This window comes from Sturnus vulgaris, chromosome 5 (genome assembly GCF_052056855.1).
Source record: "Sturnus vulgaris isolate bStuVul1 chromosome 5, bStuVul1.hap1, whole genome shotgun sequence".
Classification (NCBI taxonomy): domain Eukaryota; kingdom Metazoa; phylum Chordata; class Aves; order Passeriformes; family Sturnidae; genus Sturnus; species Sturnus vulgaris.
This window is the reverse complement of record NC_142247.1, coordinates 11,745,304-11,773,231: the sequence shown is the minus strand read 5'-3', so window position 1 is coordinate 11,773,231 and position 27,928 is coordinate 11,745,304. Positions and strand designations below refer to the sequence as shown.

The following is a 27,928-nucleotide window of genomic DNA, read 5'->3' as shown; positions in this document are numbered from 1 at the left end:
TCCGGCCCTGTTCCTGGGGCGGGCTGGTAATGCAGGGTCACGGTGCTGTTCCATAGGCACGACACCCTGTGCTCGTTGTCTTGCCGCTGGAATACTTGGCCGTGAGGGCCCGGGCAGCTGACCCGCAGGGGTGATGGCTGGAGATGGACAGGGGACGCCACCGAGCCCCGGCGGCAGCAGGCGAGCAGCTGCAGAAGAAGAAGCAGGAGCGCGGCCATCGCGGCCAGAGGGGACGGGGCGGGGGACCCGCGGCCTGCCGGGCGCTGCTCGTTGGGGTGGCCCAACGGCTGGGACAGCAACCCGAGGGCACCGGAGCCTTCTCTGGAGGGCAGCTGGCGCGAGCACTATTTAACCTCGGATATGGGGCCGGAGGCGGGTCCGGAAGAAGGAACAAAGATTTGGGGGCAAATAATGGCCACCGAACTCCCGCGGGCGTCTCTCCGGGGCGGCGCGGACGCTCCGCGCATACCCGCCACCCACCGCCCGCCGCTCGCGCCGGTGGCGGCCCCGCCCCCGCTCGCGTTGGAGCCGCGGAGCGGCGAGATTGCAGTGGGACTATGGCTGCGCTGAGGGACTGCAAGGTGAGAGCAGGGCTGAAGGGCTGCGAGAGGATGGCAGCGTGAGGGGCGGGCGGGGCTGCGGGGCTGTGGGGACACGGCAGGGTGAGGGGCTGCGGGGGGAGGGCAAGGTGACGGGCTGTGAGGGGAGGGCACCACTGAGGCGCTGGGCCAGCGAGGCTCGGTCCTGCCCGTGCCCGGCGCCCAGGATCGGCGGGTGGCCTCCCTCTCCGTGGGGGTTCCGGGGCTGCCGACGGGCTTTCGGCTGCGGTGAGCGGGGAGCTGAGCCGGGCTCGTTGTGGCTGGAGCTCACTCTCATACACTCGGGTGGGTTTCGCAGGAGAGAAGCTGCTGCTGGGATCTGGAAAGGGGGAAGGATCGCTGCACCCATCCCTTCTATTGGGGAAGCAGACTCATGTCTGAGCATCTCTGGGTCTTGTCCCCAGCGCTGGGATCCCACGGCACCCACCTGTCTTTTCCGTGGGCCTCAGAAGTGGATGAGGCCTTCGAAATCAGCTTTGGGTCAAAGGGTTCAACCTACAGGAGGTGCTTACTGATTAAGTAATTTGCATGCTGTCTTTCCGATAAACTCCTTTTATGGTTGTATTTTGGTTAATTAGGGCAGTGACTGGTTAAAACAAAGTCTTGAAGATCAGGTGTGACAGGTGCATGATCGACAGAGCTCTGGGGATCTATCACGCAAGGCATTCAAGAGGTGCCAGCTGCAGCCCAAGAGAGCACAATTCTCAGAGCCAACTAAGATTCTAGCAGAGAAAAAATACAAATCAAGTCACCAAGATCTCGTGACTGAACTCTAATCATAGAGCAGGGGAAAGGGCAAGGCTTTGGTCTCACCAAGAAGCACTGAGAAGAGCAAAGTCCATGACTCCCTAATACAAGAGGCATCACAGAGGAGAGTCTCCTGAAGTTAGAGAGAGGGTTGTGGGAGATCTGTGTAAGAGAACCCAAAGGCAGCTTCTGTGGGAAGGGGGACTGATAATTGCCTTACAGACTCTTGAGGCTGATTTTTGCCCACTCACACTCCCTCCTGGATTTCTTCACTCACAGTCTGATACCTCACTAGAGAGAAGCCCCAGGACCCGATTGTCCCAAATAGTCTCGGCAGGACCCCTTATGTACATCCTACAGGACAAGGGGTGCTGCCTTTTCTGTGGTCCTAGCAGTTCTTTAGCTCTCAGTTGGCAATGAGAGATTATGTTTGGAGCACATCTTTTACATCTCTTAGGAGCCAGCAGCTGCTGTGGGGTGGTTCTTCCCTGTAGCCCATTGTCCTGATGTGCTAGTAGTGGCACAGAGTAGTGCCAGAGTAGTGGCATCCCTGATGTGACATCGTATTGCTGCAATTCTCCTGTTGCCGGAGTGGGAGTTTTCCAGTGAGGAGTCAGTCAGGTGGGCTGTAGCCATAGCAGGACAGGGGCTTTCCAGAGTGGCTGGAAACAGCACATACCTCAGCTAGATCGGCAGTGTCCTTAGGGATGGGTGCAGGCCCATTTTCCACCAACCCTTATTCTGCTGGTTTGTTCTGGTGCTCACACACAGACTTTTCCATTCTTCTGAATCAAGTCCCCCCAGAATGGGACATCATTTTCTGCTTGGCGAGCACCTCAAGCTTTTGTGTAAAACAAGCAGTGATGCAGAGACCTGCTCCAAGCAAAGCTTGTTTTTGATGACTGATGCTGAGGGTGGCTCCTGGCCTACTTTGCAGATAGCCTGTAAGTAGCGAGCCTAACCTTGCTACCTGCTTAACTTTTCTCTTTATTTTTTCTGGATGATAAATGACATAGAGAATAAAAATTTTCAGCTCCCCCGAGGATGCTGAATAGAGCTTAAAGACTAACTGGCAAAAAAAGATAAAGGGGTTTAAAGGTGTGCACACAGGATTATAAACGTGGCTGGAACCAGTGGAGAAAGATAAGAAAGACTACAATGCTTTTTTGGCAAGTTATGTAGCACAGAGACATGCCCAAAGAAAAAGTTCAAGGAAAGGTCATCTTTAATATTGAAGCATTCAGTGAATATGACCAGCAGAGGTTCCTTTTTGTGAGCTCCTGGACCATAAAAGGACCTTCAGTAGGAGGAAGATGCATACAAATTCATTCTGTGTTTGATAAGAAGTGCGTATTAATGAATATGTATGGTTATGATGGATGAAAACCTTTTTGCAAAGTCTCACCACACCCACAGAACAAGGAGAGTGTGTCCTGTGCAGATAACGAATGCCTACTTTCTAGTGCTTCAAATTGTGTTAGGAAGTTTATTCTGGCCAATTTCAGTATATAGTATGAATTGTACATATGGTTATAGTATGAATTACAAAGAAAATGTGTAACTTTAGATTCAGGTCTACTCTTTCAGGCATGTAATTTGAAGACTCAATTGCTTTAGCTGTTGGAATGTGAGCCTTTAATCCAATCACAGTGGGAAAGCTTTAGGATATATTAGCAAAGTTGTCTTTGCCTGATTATTTTAAAAATTTGACAGATTATTATAGCTAGGAAATGCTTTAAAATGTAAAATGAGAAGAGCTGAATTCTTGCAGTATCAGGAAGGACTAAGCCCCCATTAGGAGAAGTCTGAATTAGCTTGTCCCAGGTCTGTTTTTATAATATCCTCTAAGTTCTGTGTACTGCATTAAAGTAATGCTGAAGTGATTGGGGCAGCTTCTCAAATGAACTCTGCTCATTTGCCAGCAGCCAGCCAGGAGATATTGTACCTCAGTCATGTTATGTTGCTAGAAACTATGGCAGCCCAATTCTGTTTTGCTTTTTAGCTTTTTCCATTTCCCATGTTCTTATTGTTGTCAGGCTTGTGTATAAATCTGTCATCCAAATTTTCAGTTGGTTAACTCCAGACACTTGGTGGATTTGCTCTGCCAGGCTGTTTGTTCTGCAAGTTAAATCAGAAGAACATTATTGTTTATAAGGATTTATAGATTGTAGGGGAACAATGTCTCTACTTCACATGAGGTGTGCCTGTAGCAGAGGAACTCAACAATAATTGTAATGAATTCAGAATGGTGCTGTCATTACGAGCTGGGCTACCCATTGAGATCTTGTGGTATGCTTGGTAATTATTGGCTTCTTTAGTCTCACTACTGGCTCCAACTAACTGAGTCTTAGATGTAACTACAACTGAACAAAAGGTTTGTTTTCTGCCTCACGCTGTCCTTCCAACTTTTCTTTTTGAAAGTGCACAGCTGATGAAAATATCAGAACAGCATCAGTTTGAACATCTGTCAGTGTAGCCTGGAAGATGAGGGTACAAAAGGAGCATGTTTCTGTTTGTTTGTTGTGCAGGCCTGGCAGGATGCTGGACTTGTCCTGTCCACGACCAGCAATGAAGCCTGTAAGCTCTTCGATGCTGTGCTGACGCAGGTATGACCAAAACGCCCAAGAAAATGTGATTTGAAGGGACTCGTGCATGAAACACTCTTTTCTGTAGCTCGTATTTAGATTTCTTTTCAGCTGGGAGAGCCTCAAAATCAGGCCACTACAGGAGTTCAGCCTTTAACTGGCAGCAGGAAACCCTTTTAAGCAGAGGGCTGTGCCAGATGCTGCAGCTGTGGTGAAAACCTCAGCCAGTGTGCTCATTCCACTTGATACCAACAAATCAGCCAGTTGGCAAAAACCCCATAGAAATCCAGGGTAATTGGTTCTGCTGGTGACTGAATTATATTAAACCCCAGTTTTCCTGTTTTTTCTACTTCACTAGACCTACCTGAGTGCAACATTTGTATTCTAGTCATTTGCCTTGCTTTTGAATTTTAAGTGTCTGTGAGAACAAAAAGAAGTCCAGTATCAAAGAGGATTTCTCGACCCTCTCTTGCTCTGTCTCTCTTACAGTATGCAACTTGGACCAATAATGAGAGTCTTGGAGGTATTGACGGATGTCTTTCCAAGCTAAAGGCAGCAGATCCAAACTTTAGTGAGTATAACCTTTGATTCTGAGCATTGAAAGTGCTGGGTTAATGCCTGTTGTCTTGGTATTTAACTGACTTTGTTTATGCAAGGGCAAGGTGATAGTTTATAGAATTCTGTAAAACTTCCTCAAAATCTAGAGCAGGCAGAATGCTTTTGTGTGGTGTTTTTTTCTTTTCATTTCATGTAATATTTGAGTAGCTGTCATGAAAACCTTCTGAGAACTTTAGGCTTAGGAGACTTCCTGGACCCATGTGTCCACAAGTCACATTTATTGAAAATGCTCAGTTCTTCTGGTGTTTTGTGGAGCTGAAGGCTCTGCTGAGAGTTCAGCTGGTGCTGTGCTGTTTTCTTCAGCGATGGGACACGTCATTGCCAATGGCTTGGAGCTGATTGGCACTGGAAGGACTGTGAGACTCGACAAGGAGCTGGACAGTGCCGTGAGAGCCATGGTGGCACTTTCCAAGTCACAGCCACTAACAGAGCGGGAGAGGCTTCATGTGTCAGCATTGGACGTGTTTGCCAGGGGGTGAGTCCTCTTTTCACCCTGCTCGAGGCACTGTGAAGAGTTCCTTTGTCTACTGCAAGCAGAAGTGAAGGTTGGCAGTTGTGGTATGTGATGTTAGCTGACACCTAGCAAAGGACTGGGGTGAGATGTCACAGATTGTCCCTAAATTTCTCTCTCCACCCTAAGTGCCATGTCTAGCTGGTGAGCAGCACTGTAGGAGGTAAAGTGCTCTATTGCCATCACTTCCTAGCATTAAGCACTCCAAGTTTTAAATCTACCACAGATCCATCAGTGTGGTTTAGAACTAGGAAATTAAGTATTTGGCTACATAGAGTCCAGACTAAGATGCACAGAAGGAAAGTTACAGACTTCTCTCTCGTTTCCCTATGTCAAAACCTATTTCCCCTGTAAACAAGGGAGATTAGAGTGTCACAGATGCTGTAGAGGCTCACTGCTTCATTCCATATGATAAATCTATATGAAGTGCAGAACATACGGGCTAATGATTCATTATTTGTTTGCCAAACAAATGGGTGAGCATGGATTTGCCTCACATCTCAGCAAAGGAAATGAGGAAGCTACTGAAGCCCTGCCACTGGGTTTGATTCCCACAAAAGGAGAGGGAAGGTGTCTTTGTACATACAAAGTTCCATTTATTATGGTGGGTCCCTGTAGGAACTATTCAGCCCTGTAGGAAAATTTTTAGATTTATGGTGTAAGCTTCTTCCATTTTCCTTGTCTGTTGCAGTGATTTGGTGTAACCCAACATAATTTCTTCCCTAAGATTTCTCAGAAGGTGCCAAATGAAGATAATCCTATTATTATCTTAGAAAAGACTAAAGTATTCATTCAAAGAAAAGAATAAGTAATTTGATGCTGAATTTTCTATTTTTCAGCATCATTTAAGTTCAGGACTAACAGTAGGGGCAGGCATGCGTGCCTTCTTTCAGTGATGGAAATAATTTTTTATTTCTAGCCAACTTCCAAAAGCTTGTGATCTATGGGAGCAGATTCTGCAAAACCACCCAACTGACCTGCTAGCCCTCAAATTTTCCCACGACACTTATTTCTACCTGGGATATCAACGTCAGATGCGAGATTCTGTTGCCCGTGTTTATCCTTTCTGGACACGTGATGTTCCACTGAGCAGGTGGGTCATGCTTCATTTGGAAATTGCTCTTTACCTGGGGTGCATGGACTACGTGGCTTTTAAGTTCAGACTTACAAGTTCAGGATCTTTTGCAAATAGACATGGAGACAAAAATCAAGAGTCTAGAAGTTAATCAGACTTGACCACAGATAGAATGTGTGTTCAGTATCCCTTTTGACACTGTTGTTGAGGGATTTTTCTTAAGTGAGCTGTGTATATAGCACATAGTGTGTAACACACAGGATAAAATCATAAAATCATGTCGTCACCCAGGGTAGTGGCGAAATTTCTTCATTTCTTCCCAAAAAATACTATTCCTCTTGATCCACTAAATAAATCAGGTGCACATAATATCCTTAATTTTCCTTTAGGTTGGGCCTTTATGTCTGGAGATGATTTACAACCAGTTTTAGAGGGCCGCTTCATGTAAATATGCCCTCCTGTGGTATTGTGGGCACTGGGGAAAATGTAGAAGATTGCCTTTGAGATGCTGGGATAGCTTTGGTGACAGCAGTGTCTCACTTCTAGCCTTTTAATTTTGCATCTTGCAACTGTTATGGAGATCAGCAGCTGGTTGTGTGTAGCTGGTGACTGGTGATTGCATCTCATCCAGAGATGGAAATGTCCGTTCTGAGGTGCATCTTGTCACTGCCATGCTGGTGTCTCAGGGTCACTCATTTCTTCTGAGAATTAGCTTAGCAGTTCTGTATCCTGTGAGCTTGAACCCTTGTCAATTGCACTGCAAGAACTTTTTTGAGTTAAATGCTCTTTCTAGTATGTTTTTTCAGTCCTGGATTAAACCTAGTTTTAAAGGATGATGTGCTCTTTTTCCCCCTTTCTTTAGCTACGTGAAGGGCTACTACTCTTTTGGACTTGTGGAAACAAACCTTTTTGACCGTGCTGAGAAGGTTGCCCATGAGGTAAACTGCCTGCTGTTGGTGCTAAAAGGCTTGAGAATTCTCAGACAGGATGGTGGTTTCTGCCAGTTGTTAGTGAAAGTAACAAAGAGATAAAGCTCAACATAGAAATGTTCACAGAGCTTTGTGAGACTTGTTGATGACTATTCTCACATTTCTGCCCCACCAAGGCAGTTTCACTGGACTATATTCCCCTCACTTGCTTATGAGCATACCCTGTCAGGTGGGGTCAGAACACCTGTATAAAATCCGTGTATCAGCCCATCTGCTGCTTCCCACATGTATAATTGGTTGTTTACTCCTATTAGAGAATGTTGGATTGTTTGGACGTAGTCTGCTCTTAACAATCAATCCTGTTTGGCTTCCTGCTCCTTTTTTTCCTAGATGCTTGTTCCTGGATTATTGAACAATTAGAACAATGTTCCGGGGGATCAATATTAGCCAGCCTGTTTCCTTTCTATGAAGATAGTAATTATACTTGACTTTCTCCAGTCCTCAGGATTATCCCTGTCCTCCAGGAGTCTCAGGCACAATCTCTAATGGGTGTTCTCGACAAAACTTCTGTAATATCAAATTGCTGAAAGTGACAATAGAGACTAAACGCTAAAACTTAACCTTTACTAGGTTTATGACTAGCTTTGCAAAATGCCAAAAGCCTAGTGGGAGTTGTTGGCCAAGGAAGAGGAATTGGCTGACTCAGAGCTGGCCATTTTTTGGAAAAGAAATAGTTATCTGCAAGGCACTATATAATGGAATATATAGTGCCTGTGCCTGCAGTTCTTTCATTGATGGATGTCTGTGAAATAGATGTCATTTCACAGTCAGCATCAAAACCTGTGTTTTAAAGTGTTATGGAGGTGTTCATCTCCCTGCAGCAGAAGCTGGCAAGTGAAGTCAGCCAAGAAACATTCTCTTCCTTTTCTGTCTAAATCAGACTTCTGGGCTCTGATTAGTTGGAGTAATACAAGGATGTACTTAACATGCAGCAAGTAAAAAAGTAGTCTCTTGTCTCTAGATAAGCAGTGATAAATGTCTGTATTTGCAAGTTTGTAAGGCTTGTTGTGTTTTCCTGTTTTTCACTCATAGGCTTTGGCTATAAATCAGACAGATGCATGGTCTGTCCATACTATAGCTCATGTAAATGAAATGAAAGCAGAGGTGGAGAAAGGTTTAAAATTCATGAAAGAAACGGAAAAGAACTGGAAGGTAAATATTTTTGTGGCATCTCTGAAAAAGCACCTTTTAGTTTTTCTTTAGTTCCTGCATCCAAGTTCTTGAGTCCTCTGCCTGCAATTCCTTCCTATCTGCAGACCTGTTAAAATCAATGCAGAGTTTGCATATTAGAGGAAACCCTCCCTTGAGGTGCTGCTACTCTCCATGCAGCTTTTAAGCAAGAGGCAGGAAGAAGTGACATGTTATGAGGCACATGGCTGTCCCTATTTGTGATCTGTTGTGTGGTTATTAAAGTGAAGTCACCACTGATTCTTTCACAAGCTTTTTACTTAGGCTGAGGTAAGCACTGACAGTCACTTGAAGGACCTGGCTAAATCTCCTCATGGGACCTAAGATGAGGTGGGAAATGACACAGTCAAATCAGCTGTTTCAAAACACTAAAATACTTGTTTGCTTCTGGATGGGGGGAGGATTTTAAGAACAACTGTAAAGAAAAGAAAAATTATGCTCTTACCTTTTTTTCTAATTACTTTCTAGTGTATCAGTTACCTTATATATCCAACATGTTTAACACCATCTTTCAGACTATTGAACAGGGTAATTAGTCTGTCATGTGGTCTTTTGCTGTAAATTAAGTTTCATTTTGTGTTTGACAGCTTTTACCCAGTGATTAAGTCTGTTATATTCAGAGCTGAGGGCTATGAGGTCTGCCTTTGCTAGAATGCACAAGAGTCTGTTTTAGAGTCATCTGAGCTGACTATTCCACCTCATCCAAAGAACAGGACTGGACAGTGAGACTAGAAAGGCTGTTTTTGTGCTTGTTTTATTTTTTCAGTTAAACAATCAGATACTGGGCTTGGAAGTGCAGACAGAAAACTCTTGCCTGAAGTTCACACCTGTCACTTCCCAGAAAGCATTTTGTCTTTTTGTTAGGTTTAATGAAACAGTGATGTAGGGGGTTGACAGTTTAGATGATACCTGAAAAACCCCAGTCAGTGACTTTTGGATTGATTTTTTTTTTAACTCTTGCTTCTTAAAATAGTTGCATGTCTCTGTGATTCATACTCTTTATCCAAATAAAATCAAGTGCAAGCCCACATCTCTCTAGCAGTTTAATTTTTTTGAGAGCTCAGATTTAGCAGCAGGGAAAAGGTTTTGCTTTATTTAGTCAGGTAATTCCATGATCTTATTTGTATGACATTTGGAATGACAGTATGATATTCAACTTGATATTATCAGTATTTGTGCCAAGCATGTAACTGCTTCTGTTGCTTGGGTTTGGTTTGTGATTTAATATTAAACAAGCAAAGATTACCAGAATGTTTATCTTAGCACTGTAAGGCCCTGATATTTATTGGGAAAGTTTACCTTTGTGCTTCCTGAAAGTGGTTGTTACAGTTGTCAGTATGACAATAAAGATTATTTTTCCACTTGTGAGACCATTAAGTTTAATACAGGACTGGGAGAGAGTGGGAGGAGAGGGGTGAATCTTTCTGGTATTTTAATTTTCACCAAAGGCTTATGGAACTACATTTGTATATTTTTAATGCATTCACAAAAATGAACTGCAATTGCCTTGAACTGCAGTCTGGGGAAGGGGATTTGAAGTTCAGGTGCCAGCTGGAAAGGACAGTGCAAAATTGGTGCAGTCCAGCAAAAATTCGTCTCACCTGATGAGCTGCCAGTGTGTTTAGCATCTCTTGCAGCTTCTGTAGCCTGTAGTAAAACTTGTTTAAAAAGTGATTCCTCTTTGTCTGAGGTAGATTCTAGATGGCTGAGATGAGTGGCCCTCATAAGGCCTCCATATCCTCTCTCCACAATCTGGCCAGGTAACTTCTGACAAGATGCCTAAATTTTAGATGAGACAAATCTTACTCTAATAGATGTGAATTAATTTTTTTTTAAAGGATGCTGAAGAAAGGTGAATTCTGAGGCATCCAAGTGAAACTCTTATCTGGAAAATTGTGTGGGGGAAACCTTGTGTTTGAGGTGTTGCCCTAAATAGCTCAAGGACAAGTGTAGCAAATGAGGTGTGCTGGCAGCTGATTTAAATTTCCTGTCTTTTGTGTCTCCTGAAGTACTCAGTTTTGCTGAAGGAGGAAACAGAAACCTGACTAGATAATTTGAAAAGAGAAGTTATTTTGTAAATATATAAATAATTTTTTAAAAATTTTCTCTCCAGGGCAGTGATATGCTTGCTTGCCATAATTACTGGCACTGGGCTTTATACTACATTGAAAAGGTATGAGATATTTTCATACATATGCTTCTTGGTCCAGATATGTTATCTAAAGCTCTTTAAAAGGCAGAACTAACATTTACTGGGGGTGTGTGTCAGGTATTTAAAGGGATGTTTTTATAAAATAGCACAATGCTACTTTTGCAAAGTGGCATAGTACTTTAATACTGTTATTTTGAGAAATTTAATTGCATTCGTCAAAAATTTTAGTATTTTTCTAAGAATGTTGAAATATTGCTGTGAGATTATTGCATGTTTGCAGATCCAATAGTCTCACTAATTACATTTAGCACAGTTATTTGATAGCAAGATGAACTTAGATCTCTAATTTTGAGACAAAAATTAACAAAATTGTTACCAAATTTAGTACTCATTTTCTGGCCCAAAAATTTGCTGACTATAAAAAAAAGGCCATAAACTCTAAATTGGGTTGCCAGTGCTATTAATTATTGTTACTAATTCTTACTATAGAAAGCCTTTAAAAATGGTTGAAATTTTATCCAGCCTGTCAGAATTTCCTTAGATTTAATGCTTAGCACTCGTGGGGTTCAGCTTAATAGGGAGATAAATGTGGCATCCTTGAGATGGCAGCATCCCATGGCCAGAAAGCAGAGTAACACAGAAGGAACATAATTCTCAACAGGAGTTCAATAGTTTATTTATTTTGCCACTTCCTATCTACATAACTTTTTTGAAGGCTACTTAAAACTGTTTATTTTCCTATATCTTTGCATGCACCATGAGATGAACTGGTTTTTGCAAAAATCCCTGAAAGGAATGAGAGACAATACCTCATGTTTCTCCTTCTCACTTAACTTGTGCCAGTATGGGTACTTAGATGAAACCTCAACATACTGATCATTTTGCCTATTAAATCCAGGCTTTTCAGCTTTGAATACCTTGAAGTTTCTTTGACTTTGTCTGTTTTGATCAGGCAGTCCTGAAGAGCTGTTATGACATCTGTTAATGTGTTTGTCTGTGGTTGCTGCCAGTCTCTGCTGATTGCTGTGTCTACATGTTAACCACAGTCCTCCTTTGCTTTTCCAGGGGGAATATGAAGATGCTTTGACAATTTATGACAAGCATGTGAGTAGGGGCCTTTTTTTCTTTACTGAGATCATGCCAGATCACAATGTGTGCTTTCTTCCTTCTGTCTGAGATTGAAACCTATCACAGTGTGTGATCTGTGTATAAATATTGTTTACATCTGTTATTACAGTCTTTTGGGGAAAACAACTTCTCAGCAGTTCTGGGGAAAATGCCCCAAGGATTTGAGTGTTACATAATTTGAGTGCTTGAAAGAGCTACAGTGGTACCGATTTCTGTTCTTTTCATGTTTCTTATTCATACCTTTTAAAGGATGTAAATTAATTTTCCTATAAAGTCAAGTCACCTTTACAAAGAACTAGTTTTGCATGTTAGATACGAAGTCAGCTGTCTGGATTTCAAAACAACCTTTGTAAATAAGCAGTATCAAATTAGATAACATGGCACATCTTTGTAAGGATTGTAAAAATACTGCAAACATTAAGAAAGCTGCTGGGCAGATTTCTATCTACTAACATTGATCAAGTGAAGTAATATTTATGGCACGGTTTTGGAAAAAATAAAATACTGTGGTGATTCTCCATATTTACTGAGAAAAACAACACATGTAAAGCCAAAAAGGTTTCTGTCATTGCAAATTTCTGTACTCAGGAAAGATACAACTAAGACTATTACAAAACAAGTAATTTTTAATTAATAGAAGGATAAAATTAATTTAATATGTGAAAGTAAGTTTGATAATCTGAGGAAGTTTCCACTAGCATGGAATGACTTGGCCAGCCTATGATAACTTGTGATTACAGATTGCTCCCCAGTGCCTAACAAGTGGAAGCATCCTGGATATAGTTGATAACAGTTCGATGCTCTACAGGCTTCATCTGGAAGGTAGGATATCCTCTGGTCATTCTCTTTTGTAACTTTTTCCCTTCCCCTGCCATTCATGTTGGGGAAGTACTTTAATGTAATTACACAGCAAGCTCGATCAGCGTTTCAAAAGAAACTTGAGGAAAGCATCAGTGTAAAATTTCTAATAATGTCCATAAGCTTTATTCTTCCCAAGAGCTTCCATTTTCCATGCCAGTGTGGCATAGCAGTCAGCTCCAGCTAGCATAGGTCACATAGTTCCTTGACAAATTCACTTCTATTGTCCCTGGATGTCTGAGGCTGAGCAATCAAGTGCGTAAGCCTCTAAAAACCCATAGCATTCTCTGGATGTAAATTTCCAGTTTGAGACTTTTATTTCTGTTTCTGATTGAAATAGATGGTATGAGCATATCACCTTCTGGCTTTTTGTACTTTCCTAACTCAGTGGCATTTCCCCTTTTTACGTCAGTGTTTATACACTGGGGTTCATGGCAGGGGACACGGTGGGCAGACATTATGTCACACTGTTCTGCTAGAACACTAATGATGTATTGGGGTTTTTTATTAAATCCATCTTCTCACTCTGTCTTGTGGTTGCTACAGATGACTCGTGGTGAGCAGCACCTTCAAGACATTATGAGCAAAATAAAGCCAGAAGCTCACACGATGCAGACTAAAATAATACCTTTAAACTCCTGACAGTCAAGAAACTCTTGGCCCAGATAAGGCAGGCTGTGGCTGAGCATTATTGCTGCATTAATTTTGCCACATCAGGAAACGTTTTCTTGAGTTCAGTAGGAATGCTTTTTATGCTGAGTGACTGAAAGTACATTGCAAAGTCATACTTCTGCATGTGCAATGTTATTGAGAGAAGTATTTTTACTCTTAGGTGTAAAGCTTGGGGACAGGTGGAATGATCTGCTTGGGATTACGAAGAAGCACACCAAGGATCACATTCTTCTGTTCAATGATGTGCACTTCTTGATGTCTTTCCTTGGAGCCAAAGACCAAAAAACTACTGAGGAGCTTTTAGCAACTCTGCAGGAACTTGCCAGGTAAGCAAGGAATTCCTGCATTGGGTTCAGTGAATTGATCTCTGAACTTCAGGGCAATGATGTCTCTGGCTTGCTGAAGCTCCAACGTGCTCCTCCCTGCCTTAGCATGTCAGTCACTGGGATACATCTAGTTTAAGCAGGGCAACATCCAGTTAGGAGATCTATATCATCATTTATTTTTTGAGTTAATGTCTGGAGGGATTTCTCATCTTGTTGAGCAGAAATCTTTTGTGTTTGAGGTCATGGACACCACCTGAGCAGTGGCTGTCTGTTTCTGTTTAGTGAGGTCACACTAAGCTGTGTTACAGACAAGGAGTAAAGTATGCTAATAAAAACATTCTACAAGACATGTCAGCTGTCTGTGGTGGATCTTTTCTGCTCTAGTTTAAAAGGTTAATAACAGAACATTAGTTGGTAGCAATATTCTAATGGCTACTCTTAAATGTGTTGTTAGGTCCATCTGCAGGAAATTAGGTTTCAAGTACTACTAAAGTCAAAATCTAGAATATTTCACTTTCAAATTAAGTTATTTGAAAAGGTTGAATATTTAACTATTACATAAAAAAAATTAGGGGTTTGTGTTCCCTTAGGTATTAAATGACTGCTAATTGCCTTGGGTTTTTTTGAAGGGGTTGATACATATATGCTTTAAATTCAATTTCTTCCCCCCACTACATCCTTTCCCCCCTCTGTTTAAACATCTGTTGCTTCCTTTGCCTTTAAAAAGAAGGAAGGAGAACCTGAAATTTTCACTATTTGTTCCTGACTATATGTAGTTTCCAGGAATACTGTAATTTTTAAGAATACTTATCAAAACAAATAACTTTCAAAGCAAGCCTAAGTATGTTTCATTTAACTACAGTAGAAAACAGCAAATATATTTTGTTATTTATTCTATTATTTATGTAAGTATGCCAGTATATATAAAGTATAGAAAACTGCCCCCCACAGAGGCTTTAATGAACATGTGTTCATATATGCTACTTATTCTTTCACCCAGTGCTTCCTTTCACCTACTTCCAGCCTTAATGATACATGTGTACATTTTTAGCTGTAGTTTGAAATATTATAAAGCTTAATTTCATTATTTGAGAAAGCAGGCTGTGAGCTGAAGGAGCTACATTAATCATTGGATTAATTAACATCTATCACAAATATGTAAAATATAAATCATACTCCAGAGGCGTTTTGCATGTGTTAAGAAAAGCAGTGATACAATCTGGGCACAAACATCAGTCCCATCTGGCATTGCACCGGTATTTTTCCCTGGCCTTAGCCATGGAAAGTTGCTGGGAATTTGTCGGGTGTCCCACGGCGCTCTCTGGTGGTTGGTGTCACAGGCTCCTTTCCATGTTTGCTGGACAAAACGAGTAAGTGAGGAATTGTTCCACCATTTTCATCACTGGCTGTCTCAAGTTGCTTCAAATGAACATCTGTTGTGCACTTTTATCATTCTAGGATGCCACAGTTTATTTAAGGAATGATAAACACATAGGGCAGTGTTGCCTACTGGAAAATGAAGGCTGGCCCAGTAAAAGAAACGGGAAGTTTTGTAAAGCTGACTTGAGAAGGAGCTGGCTTGCAAGGTCATGACTGGGAGTTGTGTGCAAGGACTGGTGGCCACATGTGGCCAGACAAAGGACTAGTAGTAGGATGTTCTGGTGGGGTCAGGAGAAGAGAAACTGCAGTTTTCTTACTGTCCTAGCCCAAACTATTTATTTATCACAGAGGAAGGAGGGATTGGGCTTGTACATTCTGTGGGTATATTCAGAAGAATAAAAACTGATATCTGGATGAGTAACAAAAAGGTGAAAGTAGCATAACCACACCAAAAGATATGAGCTAAGTCAAGCACCTGAAACATCAGGCTTTGTACAGTGAAAAAAAAAAGACAAACAAAAAACTGTCTGCAGGCAGTGGCAGACTGGCATTGAAATATGGCTATTTATGCTTTGGCTTATGGAAGTTAACCACTTTTTCATTTTACAGAGCACCTCACGAAGACCACCAGCTTTCCCTGGCTCCTAGTTTGGGGCTGCCACTGTGCCAGGCTTTTGTAGAATTTGAAAATGGGAATTGTGACAAAGCTGTAGACCTGCTGTACCCAATCCGTTATGAACTAGTCCAAGTGGGAGGCAGTGATGCTCAGGTAAAGGAGATCCAGAAAAAACTTTTTGATGTGACTTAATCCCCTTTCAGTAGCTGCCATTAAGCACTTACCTCATCAACAGCACTTCTGTCTTAGACAGTGAAAAGCTGAACTTGTGACTGAATCCTGTTTGCAAACACTTACTAGCAGGGTTAGCTATTTATTTTTAATGCTGATATGTTTCCTTCTTGTGAATTTAATAGTTTGGTAACCAAGATATTGTAACCAGCAATACATTATAAATTACTTATCAGTCTGTATTTTGCTGGGGTTTTTTTCAGAGAGATGTTTTCAGCCTGTTACTGATTCATGCTGCTTTAAATTCTAAATCAAAGGCCAAACGAAACCTTGCAAGGTGAGTATTTCCCCTGATAAATATTTGTGGAAGTAGCATTGTTGCTAAAATTAAGAAGTAATGAATATATTCAAACCAATAAATTTAAGGCTAAAATTATATGCAAGCATTTGTGTTAAATGTAGCAACATTTAACCAGGATAAAAAGTACAATACCTTCCACTCTTGCATCCTGGATGGATGATCTGTGTATGTTCAAGGGTAGTTGGTTTTCAGATGGTTCTGTGTTCAAATATGGCCTGTTGACCATGTGTATTATGGACTGCTAAGCTTCTGTGAACTGCTGCAACTCCAGTCAGTGCCACTCCTGACATCTGCTTTGCTGGGAAGTCAGAGTTGTGCTCTGCCAGGTGGGCTTGCCTCAGCACAGCCTGTTTGGCAGAACAGTGCACGTTTATCACCCACTCCTCACCCTCCTGCTTCTCCTTTCACAGGTGTCTCCTGCATGAACGCGATGTGATGAGACCAAAGTCACCAATGACTGAGCGGCTGATCAGGAAGGCAGCGGCCGTGCATTCCATGGCATAGGGCTTTCCTCCAGCTTCAGCTGGAAGAGCCAGGAGCTTTCCACAAAGTCTGAGTGCAGGGATGCTGTGAAGGAATTTGAGGAGCTACTTAAGGTAAAAAGATCTGAGAATAATGGCCTTAAAAAAAGGACAGGGCTGTTGCATTTCTGGAGGTTGTGTCTTAGATGATTCCACAAGGAAAGAAGAAAACTTGCTGATAATGCACAGCTTTCTGGGGTATCCCAAAGGCACTGATGCTCTGCTATGATTTCCTGAATGTTCCCTCTTGACCCTGATTATACACAGTGCAGTAACAGTGCCTGGATCTCAGTCTTTCTTTGGCCCAATTTGTTACTTGGTCTACATGTGAAGTAAACTGCACTGGTAATTCAAAGGGAGCTTTTAAATAAAGCCAATAGGAAGGTGTGAGGCCAGAGCCAATACAGGCTTGAACTGAATTCCATGTCGAGCTTCCAGCCCGTTCAGGCAGGAGTCACAGATCTGTCTGCATTCAGGATCTCTTTCCAGATACACATTTTTAAATTCCCTCTCATAAAAATTTCCTTTCAATATAGCATACCAGAAGTTTCTGGCATTATTGGGTGAATGAAACCAGACAAGATCAGACAAGAATAATGTCTATTTTGACATGGGTGCTCCCTCAGCACTTTTAAATCTTTCAGAAAGAAGGGAAAAGCCTGGATTTCAGCTGAACAGTACCATCTCTGAAGGTTATGTTTGACTGGGTCTTTGTGCTTCCCTGAGCTTTTGGATAGTCAGGACTTACTACCATCTCACTCATGCAGAGTCACTGCATGTTGGCAAAGGGGGGTTTAAACCAGGGTTAAAGCACACACTTTGGAGAGGTGAAGACCAGGAGGGAGTTCTGCCATGTAAAGAGGGCTCAGGGGGACGGACGCAGTTCTGTCCCAGCCAGGTGGTGGGACAAACTTCGGTGCTGCAAGCCAGGCATTATGTGAGCCACGGGCCTCGAGGGAGCTCTGATGCCTCTGGATTCCTGCAGCATCCCAGAGCTAATACATTGTCTTGTAATAGTATTCCAGAAATCCCTAATGACAGGGAAGATCATATTTCACACCAAAACTGAACTCATGCCTCTTCTTCCAGAATAGAAATCCCACATTCTGCAACTGCCCAAGCTCTGGCTTTGCTTCCACATCTGTAAGCTCTCCTGGCCTCACAGGCCTGCCCCTCCTTCCTGTCCAGCTCAGGCTCTTCCCCATGTCCCACAGCAGCCTTGTCCTACAGTTTCCTTTTAACCTAAGAAAGCACTTCTGTAGCTGGCCCTGCACTGCCCCAGAGTTCCTGCATTGCGGAACAAGAGGTAGAAGTGTTTTGCTGACATTTTGATTTACCCAATCCTCCCCTGAGGCAGAAACAGCTTATTTCTGAAGCAATAATAAATGAAACCACGTAAGGGATGGCATTCCTTGCCTTCAGGTCTTCTGATTTATGAGCGTGCTGTTCTTCAGCTTCATCCACTGCTTGTCTGTTCAGCCACGGTGGGGGGTGACTCACCTGGGACAAGTTACACTGGATTTTTACTATTATTTTTAATAAGTGCATTTCAAGCAATGACTTTAGACAGGTAACTTTTTACTTGGGGAATGTAACAAATTGTATGACGGAACAAAAGCCTGAGACAGCTCTGGCTGGGGTTGCAGGGTATCATGAATGTAATCAGTGACAGCTCTACTGTCAGTAGAACATGATTGAGAATTTTGTCTGCTTTGCCTTAATAAATTCAAAGATGATCGTTGTCAACAAGCAAGTACATTACTTCTTTGCATGTGTGAAGCTTTTAAATGTACTATTCAGCCTAATTTCACAGACCTGTAACAGTGTGCACTCACTTTGTTTCCATCACAGTGGCCAGAAGAATCCAGCAGTGGAGAGCAGCAGTATCTGTGCTTGCACAGGGTCACAGCCCAAGTGTGGCACAGCCTCCCGGGGGTTTTCTTTGGTGCCAGTTAGGAAAAGGCTGTCAGGTGCCACGAGGTGGGAGAACCGTTGTTCCTTTTCCATCCTCCTGCATTCAAAGTATGCATTCTCCAGCCTTCCTCCCCATTCAGCTCAGTTATCCAGACTGCAGCTCTCACCTCCAGTTCACCCCTCTCTTGGAAAAGCCAAAGCCTTGTGCACCAGAGAGCTGCATCCCGGCTCCAGGGTGGGTTGGACCATGGAACAGCTCTGCAGTTCATGTATTGCTGTGTCCTTACCCTGTGTGTGGTGATCTGAACTGTTCCTAAGCTGTCAGCATCTCACTGGCACCCTCCCCATACAGGCCTGCCTTGTCCCTCACAGGTGTGGCAGTCTCTACAGGTGCCTGATTCAGATTCTTTAAAAATTACTCATTTGCATATTAAAGAAATACATGCTTCAAAGGTCTCAATATCTCACTACTTCGAGATTTAAAACTAGCAGTTCTGCCACTACCTCACCTAATTCTTTCACCTTTTCTAGGGACTTCAACTGCTCAGTGCAACTGTTTAATTACATGAAATCTAACCAAACTACCCCACGACTTTAATATTAAACATCTCGTAGTTAGCAAGTTAATTTACAGAAATACTCACCCTGAATCATGCTATTCTCTCCTTAGTAATTAGCTAAGCACCTACCCTACAATGGCAGTCCACACGTGCAGTTCCCTGGTTCAGAAACACTGAAGGAAGATAGGGAACGCAGGCAACGGCTGGTTCACTCAGCATATTTAGTCTTGCCATGTTTATGTAAAGACAAACTGCACCCTGAAAGTGCTGAAAACAGGTTTTATTTGCAAATAGAGCAAGCTTAGTAATTCAGGAACTCTACAGGCAAACAAGAGAAGAAGAGATCTTTAAAGTGTTAAAATCTTCCCCACGTGTTTTCATTTAGTTCTAAGTAATTTCAGTAAGATTTTCTGGATTTATCTTTTATGTTCCTCTTGGGAAAAACTTGGTAACTTTGAGTGTTGACAGATTTGTATCACAGATGCAAAAACCTTAGAGGCTATTGGTGTTTCTGTAAAGCTTGTCTGAAGGTAAAAATTACTGCTCCTCTGTCCTCATTCCCAGTTTCCCTCTGAAGAGCTAACTGCCTGAATGTGGCATTTTGTACAGAGGGTCTTCAGTTTGATCCACTTACAGGCTCCCTGTTAACATCCAGCAGAAACTGCACAAGTTTCTGATCCAGGATCACCCCCAAAACACAAAGAGGATCCTCACTTGTCAGCACCCTGCCCCACGCAAGTGGTCAGCAGAACATGCAGACGGTGCCTTAGGACAGCAGTTCTACCACTGGCCTTGAGAGAAACTAACTGATCTCTTTTGGTCCCGTTCTACATCTGGAAAAACGAAAAATACTGCACCAACAGTACAGAGTATCTCTATGCTCCTTAAGGAGTTTCTCCTGTCCTGTTGCGCTATGTGGCGACATCTACTGGAAAGCCTGGCTTGTTGGGACACAGCCTTTGTGTCCTTACAGCCATTAGTTGCAGCCAAACCATCAAATTTTGGTATCTGCTTACTCATATGTAGTGGCTTTCACAGCTTCAGTTGAGCTCTGCTTTGTATAGGTTACAGCAAGTTACTGCAAATTTCCACAAAGAATCAGCTTTCTGATCCATCTGCCATTGTACAGATGAAAATTCTCGAGAACCAACAACATGGATTTAAAATACGCTTTTTCTTGTTTTGTTTACCATTTTAACTCGAAACATATACCAGCATTAACAAACAAACTCAAGTCATTATTACCTACACTGAATTGTGTATAATAATGATAGATGAGAGGATCAAGAACAGATGAATTCTGTACCAGAAAGGATCTCTGGCTACTAAAAATTTGAAAGCTTCCTTAAAAACTACTGTACTGTTAATTTTTCTTTTTAACTGTTTGCAAAGATAAATCCTCTCTATTTTTTTTATATTATGCATTTACAATTATTTACCCGCAGCAGTCATAACATTAAATTTCCCATCTCACAATTCTGATTTTTTTGCTATGGTTACTGAAATGTTTATGCTTCATTTAAGAGAGGAATAGAAGATAAGACGGTCACAACAAATGTAGTATCTGCTTTGCCAGCCCTCCTCAATGCAAAAATTGTTTGGATTAACATTCCAAAGAACTGTATTAAAAAGAAAGAAGTCACCAAGTAGGAGAACACCTGCAATGCGAAAAACAAGACGAGGGGCATAAACTGCCATGCTCCTCTAAGATATGAGACATTTACTTTTCTCCTGTTTACCTTCTCCTATTCCATCCTCTTTACACGCTCTTATTCCTGCCTCTTTCTGCTGTCTTATTCCCTCCGCTTTATATATTGGTATTGCTGGTTCCTTCTGCTCTCTTATTGTCTCCTCTTTATACTCTACTATGTACTCTGGGTAAATTTGGTGTTTTTCAAAGACAACAAAAACAGAAGGATTTAACTCATTATCCACACAGCTGTCATAAAACCACAGCTTGTCAGCACACTTCTTTGGGGGACGAACATAGTCAGCATTGCCTTTAACATAATCTCCAACCAGAACACGAGCCACGAACATCATGTGTCCCTGCAGCGTGGCCCGACAGTAGGCATGGGAATAGCGAGCATCTCTGGCAAAGTAACTTCCTAGAAAACAACATGAAAACGTGGTTGTGAGGAGAATCTATACAGTGACAGCAAAATCTCAGCATCCTCTGGGTTTTCAGGAGGTATCAGACTCAACTTCCAGGACTTCTCTTACTCAGTTTACAGAATATGACTGAATTTTTTGCAAGAGAGGGGATTGCACTATGTAATTTCCATTCAGTATTTGCTATTTTAGGAGTAATTTTTTAAAAGGTATACCAACAAGCACAATACAGGTCTGCGTGTTATGATGAGAGGGACAGACAAGAACACATGAGGACCTTCCACAATCACACTTGAGGGCATGCACATCCCTCTTCTCCCTGCAATACAAACTAATTTCTCATCTAAGTTCAAATAATGACCTCAGACATCAGAAAATGCCACCTACAGCAAACCCCTGCACTAATGCTCTTGATACCTTGTGAGAAGACTTACCCCCATCCCAAAGCAAATCCCGGCCCTCCTCAGAAGGATCATAATACATAATATAGTTCCTATATTATTTTTTCACCTTCTATAGTTAGACTTCAGAACTTTGATTGTTCCATTATCAAGGGAGTGTCAGCAGACATCTCACTTTCTACATACCCTTTCCATAGTTAGTTCCATTGCTTCCACAGATTCTCCAGTCGAAGTTCTGAGTGCAGATCGTTTTCATAGAGGTGATGTCAGTTCCATGGAACAGGAGCTTTTCCTGGACTTCCTTTCCTCCATTTTCCCTTTTCATCTTCTCTTTTTGCCTGGCAAAAATGAAGGGGAGAAGACTGTGAGCCATGGAAGAAAAGGGAAAATGAGGTTTTTTGAACAATTCCAACAACTGTGTAACATCCATGTAAATATCAGCTGGATGAGGTTTCCAGCCTGCTCTCTCCTCTCTGAAGATGAGACACACTAGCAGCATGATGAACAAGTACGACATGAGCACTGTACTGACACCACTGCTCAGCAATTCTAGATAATTCTGGCTTTATTCAGGGAATTTAGGCATTTGACACTATTCCAGTTGCCACTGTACCAACTTTTTGCTCCTCTGTAGGGCCCGACTAGTTCTGCTTTCAGGTTCCTTTCCACCCAAGCTCTCAGTGGAGTGGAGACAGCATTACCCACAGAGGCTCTGTGTTTCCACAGTGGCTCAAAGCTGAAGGCAGCTTGTGCTCTGTGCCACAGACCCTGCTCTTGCCCCTGAGAGAGGTCAGTGCTGCTGTGGAGATGGGGCCAGGAAACAAACCCAGCCCGCTTTGCCCTCTGCTCATCTCGCTGGTTGAGGCCAGAGTCAGACTGAGCTATGAACAGGGTCAAAGGAGAAATCACAAAAGGCTCAACTCGTATTTCCCATCATTATTCCACAGCATCCAGACACCTCCCAGGTTTTCAGAAGCTGCTGAAGTGGACAAGACAGTAATATTCTTCAGAAAGTCATCAGCTACAAATTAAGCAGAGCCAGGGGGAGGAGAGATTCCTCCCAACTTGTAAATAAGTAAATGAAAAGTTAAGAGCAACAGACTGCAACTTGTGAATTGAGAACTTACTGTGAGGGTGGTGAGGCCCTGGCACAGGTTGCCCAGAGAAGCTGTGGCTGCCCCATCCCTGAAAGTGTTCCAGGCCAGGTTGGACAGGGTTTGGAGCAACCTGGGATAGCAGATGTCCCTGTCCATTGCAGATTGCATGAGCTTTAAGGTCTCTTCCAACCCCTATTACTCCATCATCCTCTGGACTTGGCAATGTTAAACTGTACCTGCTTAGCTTAATTACCTCATTGGAGGAGGATATAAAGTATGCACTATTACATGTTTTGAAGTCTCTTATGTTTTGCTGGATGAAAAGGTTTTAGAAAATCAGTAGCTGATAACTTTCTGGGTTCCACCATTTAGCAGCTGAAAGCACTTAGTTGAGCAGTATTTTTATACTCCATTCCCATTCCATACAGTCCATGAATACTTACTCTTGTCTTAAACTAGATAACTGTTCTAAGCAGCAGCTTAATCTTACATCAAACTAACTTGAACATGGTTGAGCCCCAGCTCTAATCTGCTGGTATCCAGCTTGGCCTAAGTACCTGGAGTTCAGTATCACTGATGCACATGCTGAAAACCAGAAAGGAGCTCAGGAACTCAGAGATCATCAAGTTAAAACCCAAGGATTCTTGCTCAGTGAATACTGACTTTGTTCAGCAAAAGCACCTTAAATAAATCCGACTGGAACAAAAAGGCCCAAGCAGGCTTTAGTCTTTTTAGTATTTTACATACTCTAATAATGGATAAAGATTTGTAACAGACAGAGCACTGTGCAGCAGGCAGTTATTGCTCCATCCCCGAGACAATCACTGTTCCACATCCCTGTGGGTATCTTCATCCCAGTTTTGCATCATGCACATCTTTCTCTCCATGCTCCTCTCCCCCTCTTCCAAGGAGCCATGAAAAGGGAACCTCTCCACAGAGCATGGCTTTCTGTGAAAGGCCTCAGACACCAATCTCACCCCTGAAACTGCTAATAACGAAATAACATGTTAAGGCACAGGTGGCAACCTGCTTTCTTTCCTAGAAAGCACATACAGGACAATCTGTTCTTGGAGACTGCCTCCTCATAAGGATAGGGAAACAAGTACTAACCACTGAAACACCTTCCAGAGGGATGGATTCTGAATCCTCTGTATTTTAAGGATGCTGTAATTTTTCATAGTCTGATGAAACAGCTGCTTTATTTCATTGTATTCAGGGGTTGCACTGCTGATCACCACTGCCTATAAAATACAAACCAAAGCAAAAGAAGGCATGAGGCTGCAGTGAGCTTGGAACACGCAGAAGCCTAATTCCAGCAGATACTTTCAGAAGGGTTCCCAAATTATGCTTATGAAGGGTAACTAAATCATGACTATGTGAATAACCAAATATCAAGTAAATCAGTATGTCACTCCTGCTTTGCAAAGACACCTCACCTCTCTTCAGGAAAGATGCTGAAAGGTTTATCATCTCCAAGAGTTGACACTTGCAACTTTAAATCTCAATGGAACATAAATTACAAAAATAAAATTTGACAGATCATTCCAGATTATGCCAGTTTTATAACTAAAGCTGATTAAGAACAGAAGATGTTAGAAAACAGCATCATTTGTAACTAGACATTTGTGGGAGCTTCAGCTATTAAAGATGAAACAAAAAAAACACAAACACCCTCCTGGCATTGTAGTGCCTTACCTTTTCAAAGTTAGAACTTAGAAAGCTTCACTTAAACATGGACTTCATAAAAAAACCCTACATTTCTAAACAAATATGACACCGAACAGCTGCTTAAACAAATACATCTCCTTTCCCAAAAGGAAACAGTCTATTTAGCCATTATATTTATTTATCCATACATTTAGTGCTTAAAAATCCATTAAGAAATGCTCATTTTTCCCAAAGAGAATTTAATGCCAAACATAATTAAAACATTACTTGAGCTCTTCTGCTTATGTCATGCATAAATTTTCCATTTTTTCTCTAAAGTAACTTGTGTCTTTGATCTTCTACAATCAACATTTATCTCCATAAACTGCAAATGTGTGATGCTGGCAGGCTGATGTCACCTAGTAATACTTTCCACTTTACCACAATTTAAGCCAAGTGAGGACTCAAGATGACAGTGAGATCACAACACCCCATGTTCCAAAGTGTTTTAAGCAGGAAAGCTGGGGCCAACCTAGAAGGTAACAAGGAAACTCATGTCTTACCCTACTAGGTAAAAACTCACCGTTTTAGAAGGCTGAACTTTGAGAGGAAATAAAATAGGATAAAACTTGTGTTTCACAGCTACATTTACTTACTAATGAGGAGATCACTCACAGGGCAGTATTCTAAAGGTTAAGAATAAAGTCAGCTGCACAAGAAAGAACTATTTCTTTGAATTTATTTAAAAATCTTTAAAAAGTTGAGTGAAATTTCCTATGTCTCAATACAGGAGCATTTTCCAAAGCTCTACAGCACAACACATAAAACAATCAGGATGTGCAAGTACTGATTTTCTGCACAGTCTGTCGCACCACAGCCCAAAGCTGCTCACCATCACGTACAGGTTGAAAATCATGTCACTGTATTTCAGTACTACATCTTTTATTTAGAATCACTGAATAGTTTTGGTTGGAAGGGACCTTAAAGCCCATCCCATACCACCCCCAGCCACAGGCATGGACACCTCCCACTATCCCAGGTTGCTCCAAGCCGCATTCAGCCAATGGCTTTGGACACTGCCAGGGATGGGGCAGCCACAGGTTCTCTGGGCAACCTGTGCCAGGGCCACACCACCCTCACAGGGGAGAATTTCTTCCTAATACCCAATCTAACCCTGCTCTCTGCCAGTTGGAAACCACTCCCCCTTGTCCTGTCACTCCAGGCCCTTGTCAATAATCAGCTCAGCACAAGGGGGGTTCAGGGACAGGGCATGTCCTGCTCTCACCACGAGTACCCCCAAGTCCTTCTCCCAGTGCTGCTCCATCTGCTTATCCCCAGCCTGGACTGACCCCAGGGGTTGTCCTGACCCAGGTGCAGCACCGGTACTTGTTGAACCTTGTGTGATTCTCATGGACCACTTCTTGAGTTTGTCCATATCTCTCTGGATGGCCCTGTCCTTCAGGAGTGTCACCTGCAGTGTTCAGCTTCGTATCATCTGCAAATTTATTTATACATGAACAATTCCTCCTTGAACTACAAATATGCTTTTGGTCTGCTGCATCTTTCAGTCTCACGGTGTGATTCTTGGTGTGTCCAGTGCAGGGCCAGGTATTGGACTGAATGATCCCAATGGGTCCCTTCCAACTCAGCATATTCTATGATTCTATGATCCCTTCCTGAGGAACTGTAACCTTTCTAGGTAAAACAGAGGGTCAGCCATGTTATACAAGGCCTAATCCTGTAAGAAAACTTATCATATGACGGCCTCCGGACAACAAAGCTGCACTCTTTTTCCATGAAAACTTTGTGGGTTTGTCCTTATTTCCCCAAGGATGCTTCTAGTGCTAATAAAGGGTCACAGCACCACATTGTTGTTGAAGGCTGATAAGGCATAACTACACAACTTCTTCAGCGTTTTTCACTTTCAGGCCTGAAAAGGAAAATCCCACTGAGTGTGAGCATTTGCTTCCCTTTTATCAAGGCGAAGAGTTCCCAAGGCAGAGAAGGAATCACTGCTCTGGCCAATTCCCACCAGTGTATGACTGCACAAGAGCAGTGACTCACACTCTGAGCTCTGCTTCTCTGGGGTTTTGGAAGGAGCAGCGTTGGTGCTGGTAGCAGTGACCCCACCAGAACTGACATCTATAAAATGCACACACTCTTCACATTGCATCCTGTGCCTGGTACAGTGCAGCAATCCTTGGCCTGCATGTGGCCACGATTCAGCAGCACATCAGCCACACAAAGACTGACAGGAAACCACACATCCAATGCACACTTTTCACAGTTGTGCATTAAAGAGACAATTTTAAACTCAGCATGAAGTTTCAGGATATAATAAATTCTTTTTTTTTTCTTTAAAACATTTAACAACTACTAATTCCACTTTCTTAAAACAAAGACAGGAGAAATTCACACCATTTTTTTCCAATCAGTGTTACCAATTTCCATTGTCCATTTTATACACTTCTTTCTACAAAACTATTCTCAGTGACTTACAGATTAAGACATGGCAGTACTTGAAAAATAAGCAATGTTACCAAAACACTTCTCATTTTAAGCTTCTCATTTTAAGCCAAGATGACTTCCTGCCTATCTCACAGGTTCCTTTTTAAAATGGATCACTTCCAGCGCAGCAGACTTTGCCAGGATTATTTGTCAATGTCTGACGAGAAGGCAGTTCATCGAGTTGTAGCTGTCAGCTCTTACAATGGTCACCACAAGTATGCAGAATCCCAGCCACTCCCAATATTACCTACTGCAAAAAAACAAGCTTAAGGTCCCACAGAAAGATTTAATCTAGCCAAGGCTTTCACTTTTAGTGCCAAAAGGTATCATGAGCATTATCACTTTTCCTTTCCTGTGAAAGGCACTAACAAGTTAAAATGTTTTCTTAGGTGCCAACTCAGCAAGCAAACTGAACTCTGGGGAACAAGGTGATCCTTCTACTCACACATCCCCACATGTATAACCAAAAGATACTATGGATCTGTGCAGTGCATTCCAAAGCCTCCCAAATTCACCCCAGAGACTCCAGAAACAGCCCAACAAATGTATACAACTAAAATTTAAACAAGTTTTCAGAGCAAGTATGGGAAGCAATTAAGTACATACAGCTCAAGAGACCTAAAAAGAACAGAGCTACCTGTCTTTCTGGCATTCTTTGGAAAAATTTATGCTGGTTAGTTAAGATGCTGATAAGCCAAAGGAAGAGTATTCCTTTGTTACTTCCACTGAGCTCCAAATATCATAGGCAAATCTTTAAATGGGCTCCCTGCCAGATTCCCACACATTCTCATTATTGTTTCACCTTTTCTTTATGGAAGTCAAGACTCAACAGGAGGGTGTCTCTAACAGTTTTGTCTGACCCTGTCCTCTAGGCAGTAAATAATCAAGTGTACTTTGCCATCAAATCTTGTTAAACCACTGGCACCTTCACTATGGAATTTTGTTAAAAATGGTGATTTTATATCAATATAGCACTGCTTCTGTCTTGCAAGTGAAGTGCTTTACTCCATCCATGACACTGACACACAGCCACACACTGGTGTTCCTCAGCCCCCAGGCTATCTGTGCCACCACAACCTGGTCAGCATCACACAAGATTCTGTGACACAGTCAGCAAGGAAAACCTCGTACACTTCTGTTCCTCAGGCAGGATCAAAACCACTAAACAAAGGGCAAGTGTAACATGAAAAAG

General features: G+C 42.3%; 2 protein-coding genes across 12 annotated transcripts in view; one reads left to right on the top strand and one right to left on the bottom strand.

Moving 5' to 3' along the window:
• Positions 1-60: 60 nt before the first annotated feature.
• TTC38 (tetratricopeptide repeat domain 38) lies at positions 61-26,047 on the top strand. 2 transcript variants are annotated; one of them, XR_015803732.1, is made up of 15 exons: positions 458-581; positions 3,875-3,952; positions 4,421-4,502; positions 4,853-5,024; positions 5,980-6,153; positions 6,998-7,073; positions 8,157-8,276; positions 10,426-10,485; positions 11,530-11,568; positions 12,333-12,414; positions 13,283-13,448; positions 15,438-15,597; positions 15,879-15,952; positions 16,387-16,572; positions 18,349-26,047. XR_015803732.1 is itself a non-coding variant. In XM_014880528.2 (14 exons), exons 1-14 carry the CDS (start codon positions 144-146, stop codon positions 16,478-16,480), a joined length of 1,815 nt encoding a protein of 604 aa, XP_014736014.2. In that variant the 5' UTR covers positions 61-143; the 3' UTR covers positions 16,481-18,243. The 2 variants fall into 2 exon arrangements, 1 of the variants encoding a protein (XP_014736014.2); XM_014880528.2 differs by lacking the exon at positions 18,349-26,047 and having other exon boundaries at positions 61-581; positions 16,387-18,243.
• The window catches only part of LOC106855684 (protein mono-ADP-ribosyltransferase PARP12-like), a 24,887-nt gene continuing 16,195 nt past the window's right edge, over positions 19,237-27,928 (bottom strand). For 3 of the 10 annotated variants that reach the window (XM_088164845.1, XM_088164843.1, XM_088164842.1), the window contains exons 13-15: positions 23,692-23,822; positions 21,671-21,822; positions 19,237-21,079 (exon numbers count right to left, since the gene is read on the bottom strand). In XM_088164845.1, the coding sequence (XP_088020971.1) occupies positions 20,676-21,079; positions 21,671-21,822; positions 23,692-23,822 (687 nt within the window). In that variant the 3' untranslated portion in view covers positions 19,237-20,675. Of the gene's footprint in view, positions 21,080-21,670; positions 21,823-23,691; positions 23,823-24,953; positions 26,987-27,928 lie in introns of those variants that run through there. The other 7 variants (XR_015803729.1, XR_015803730.1, XM_088164844.1 and 4 more) reach the window with 3 other exon arrangements.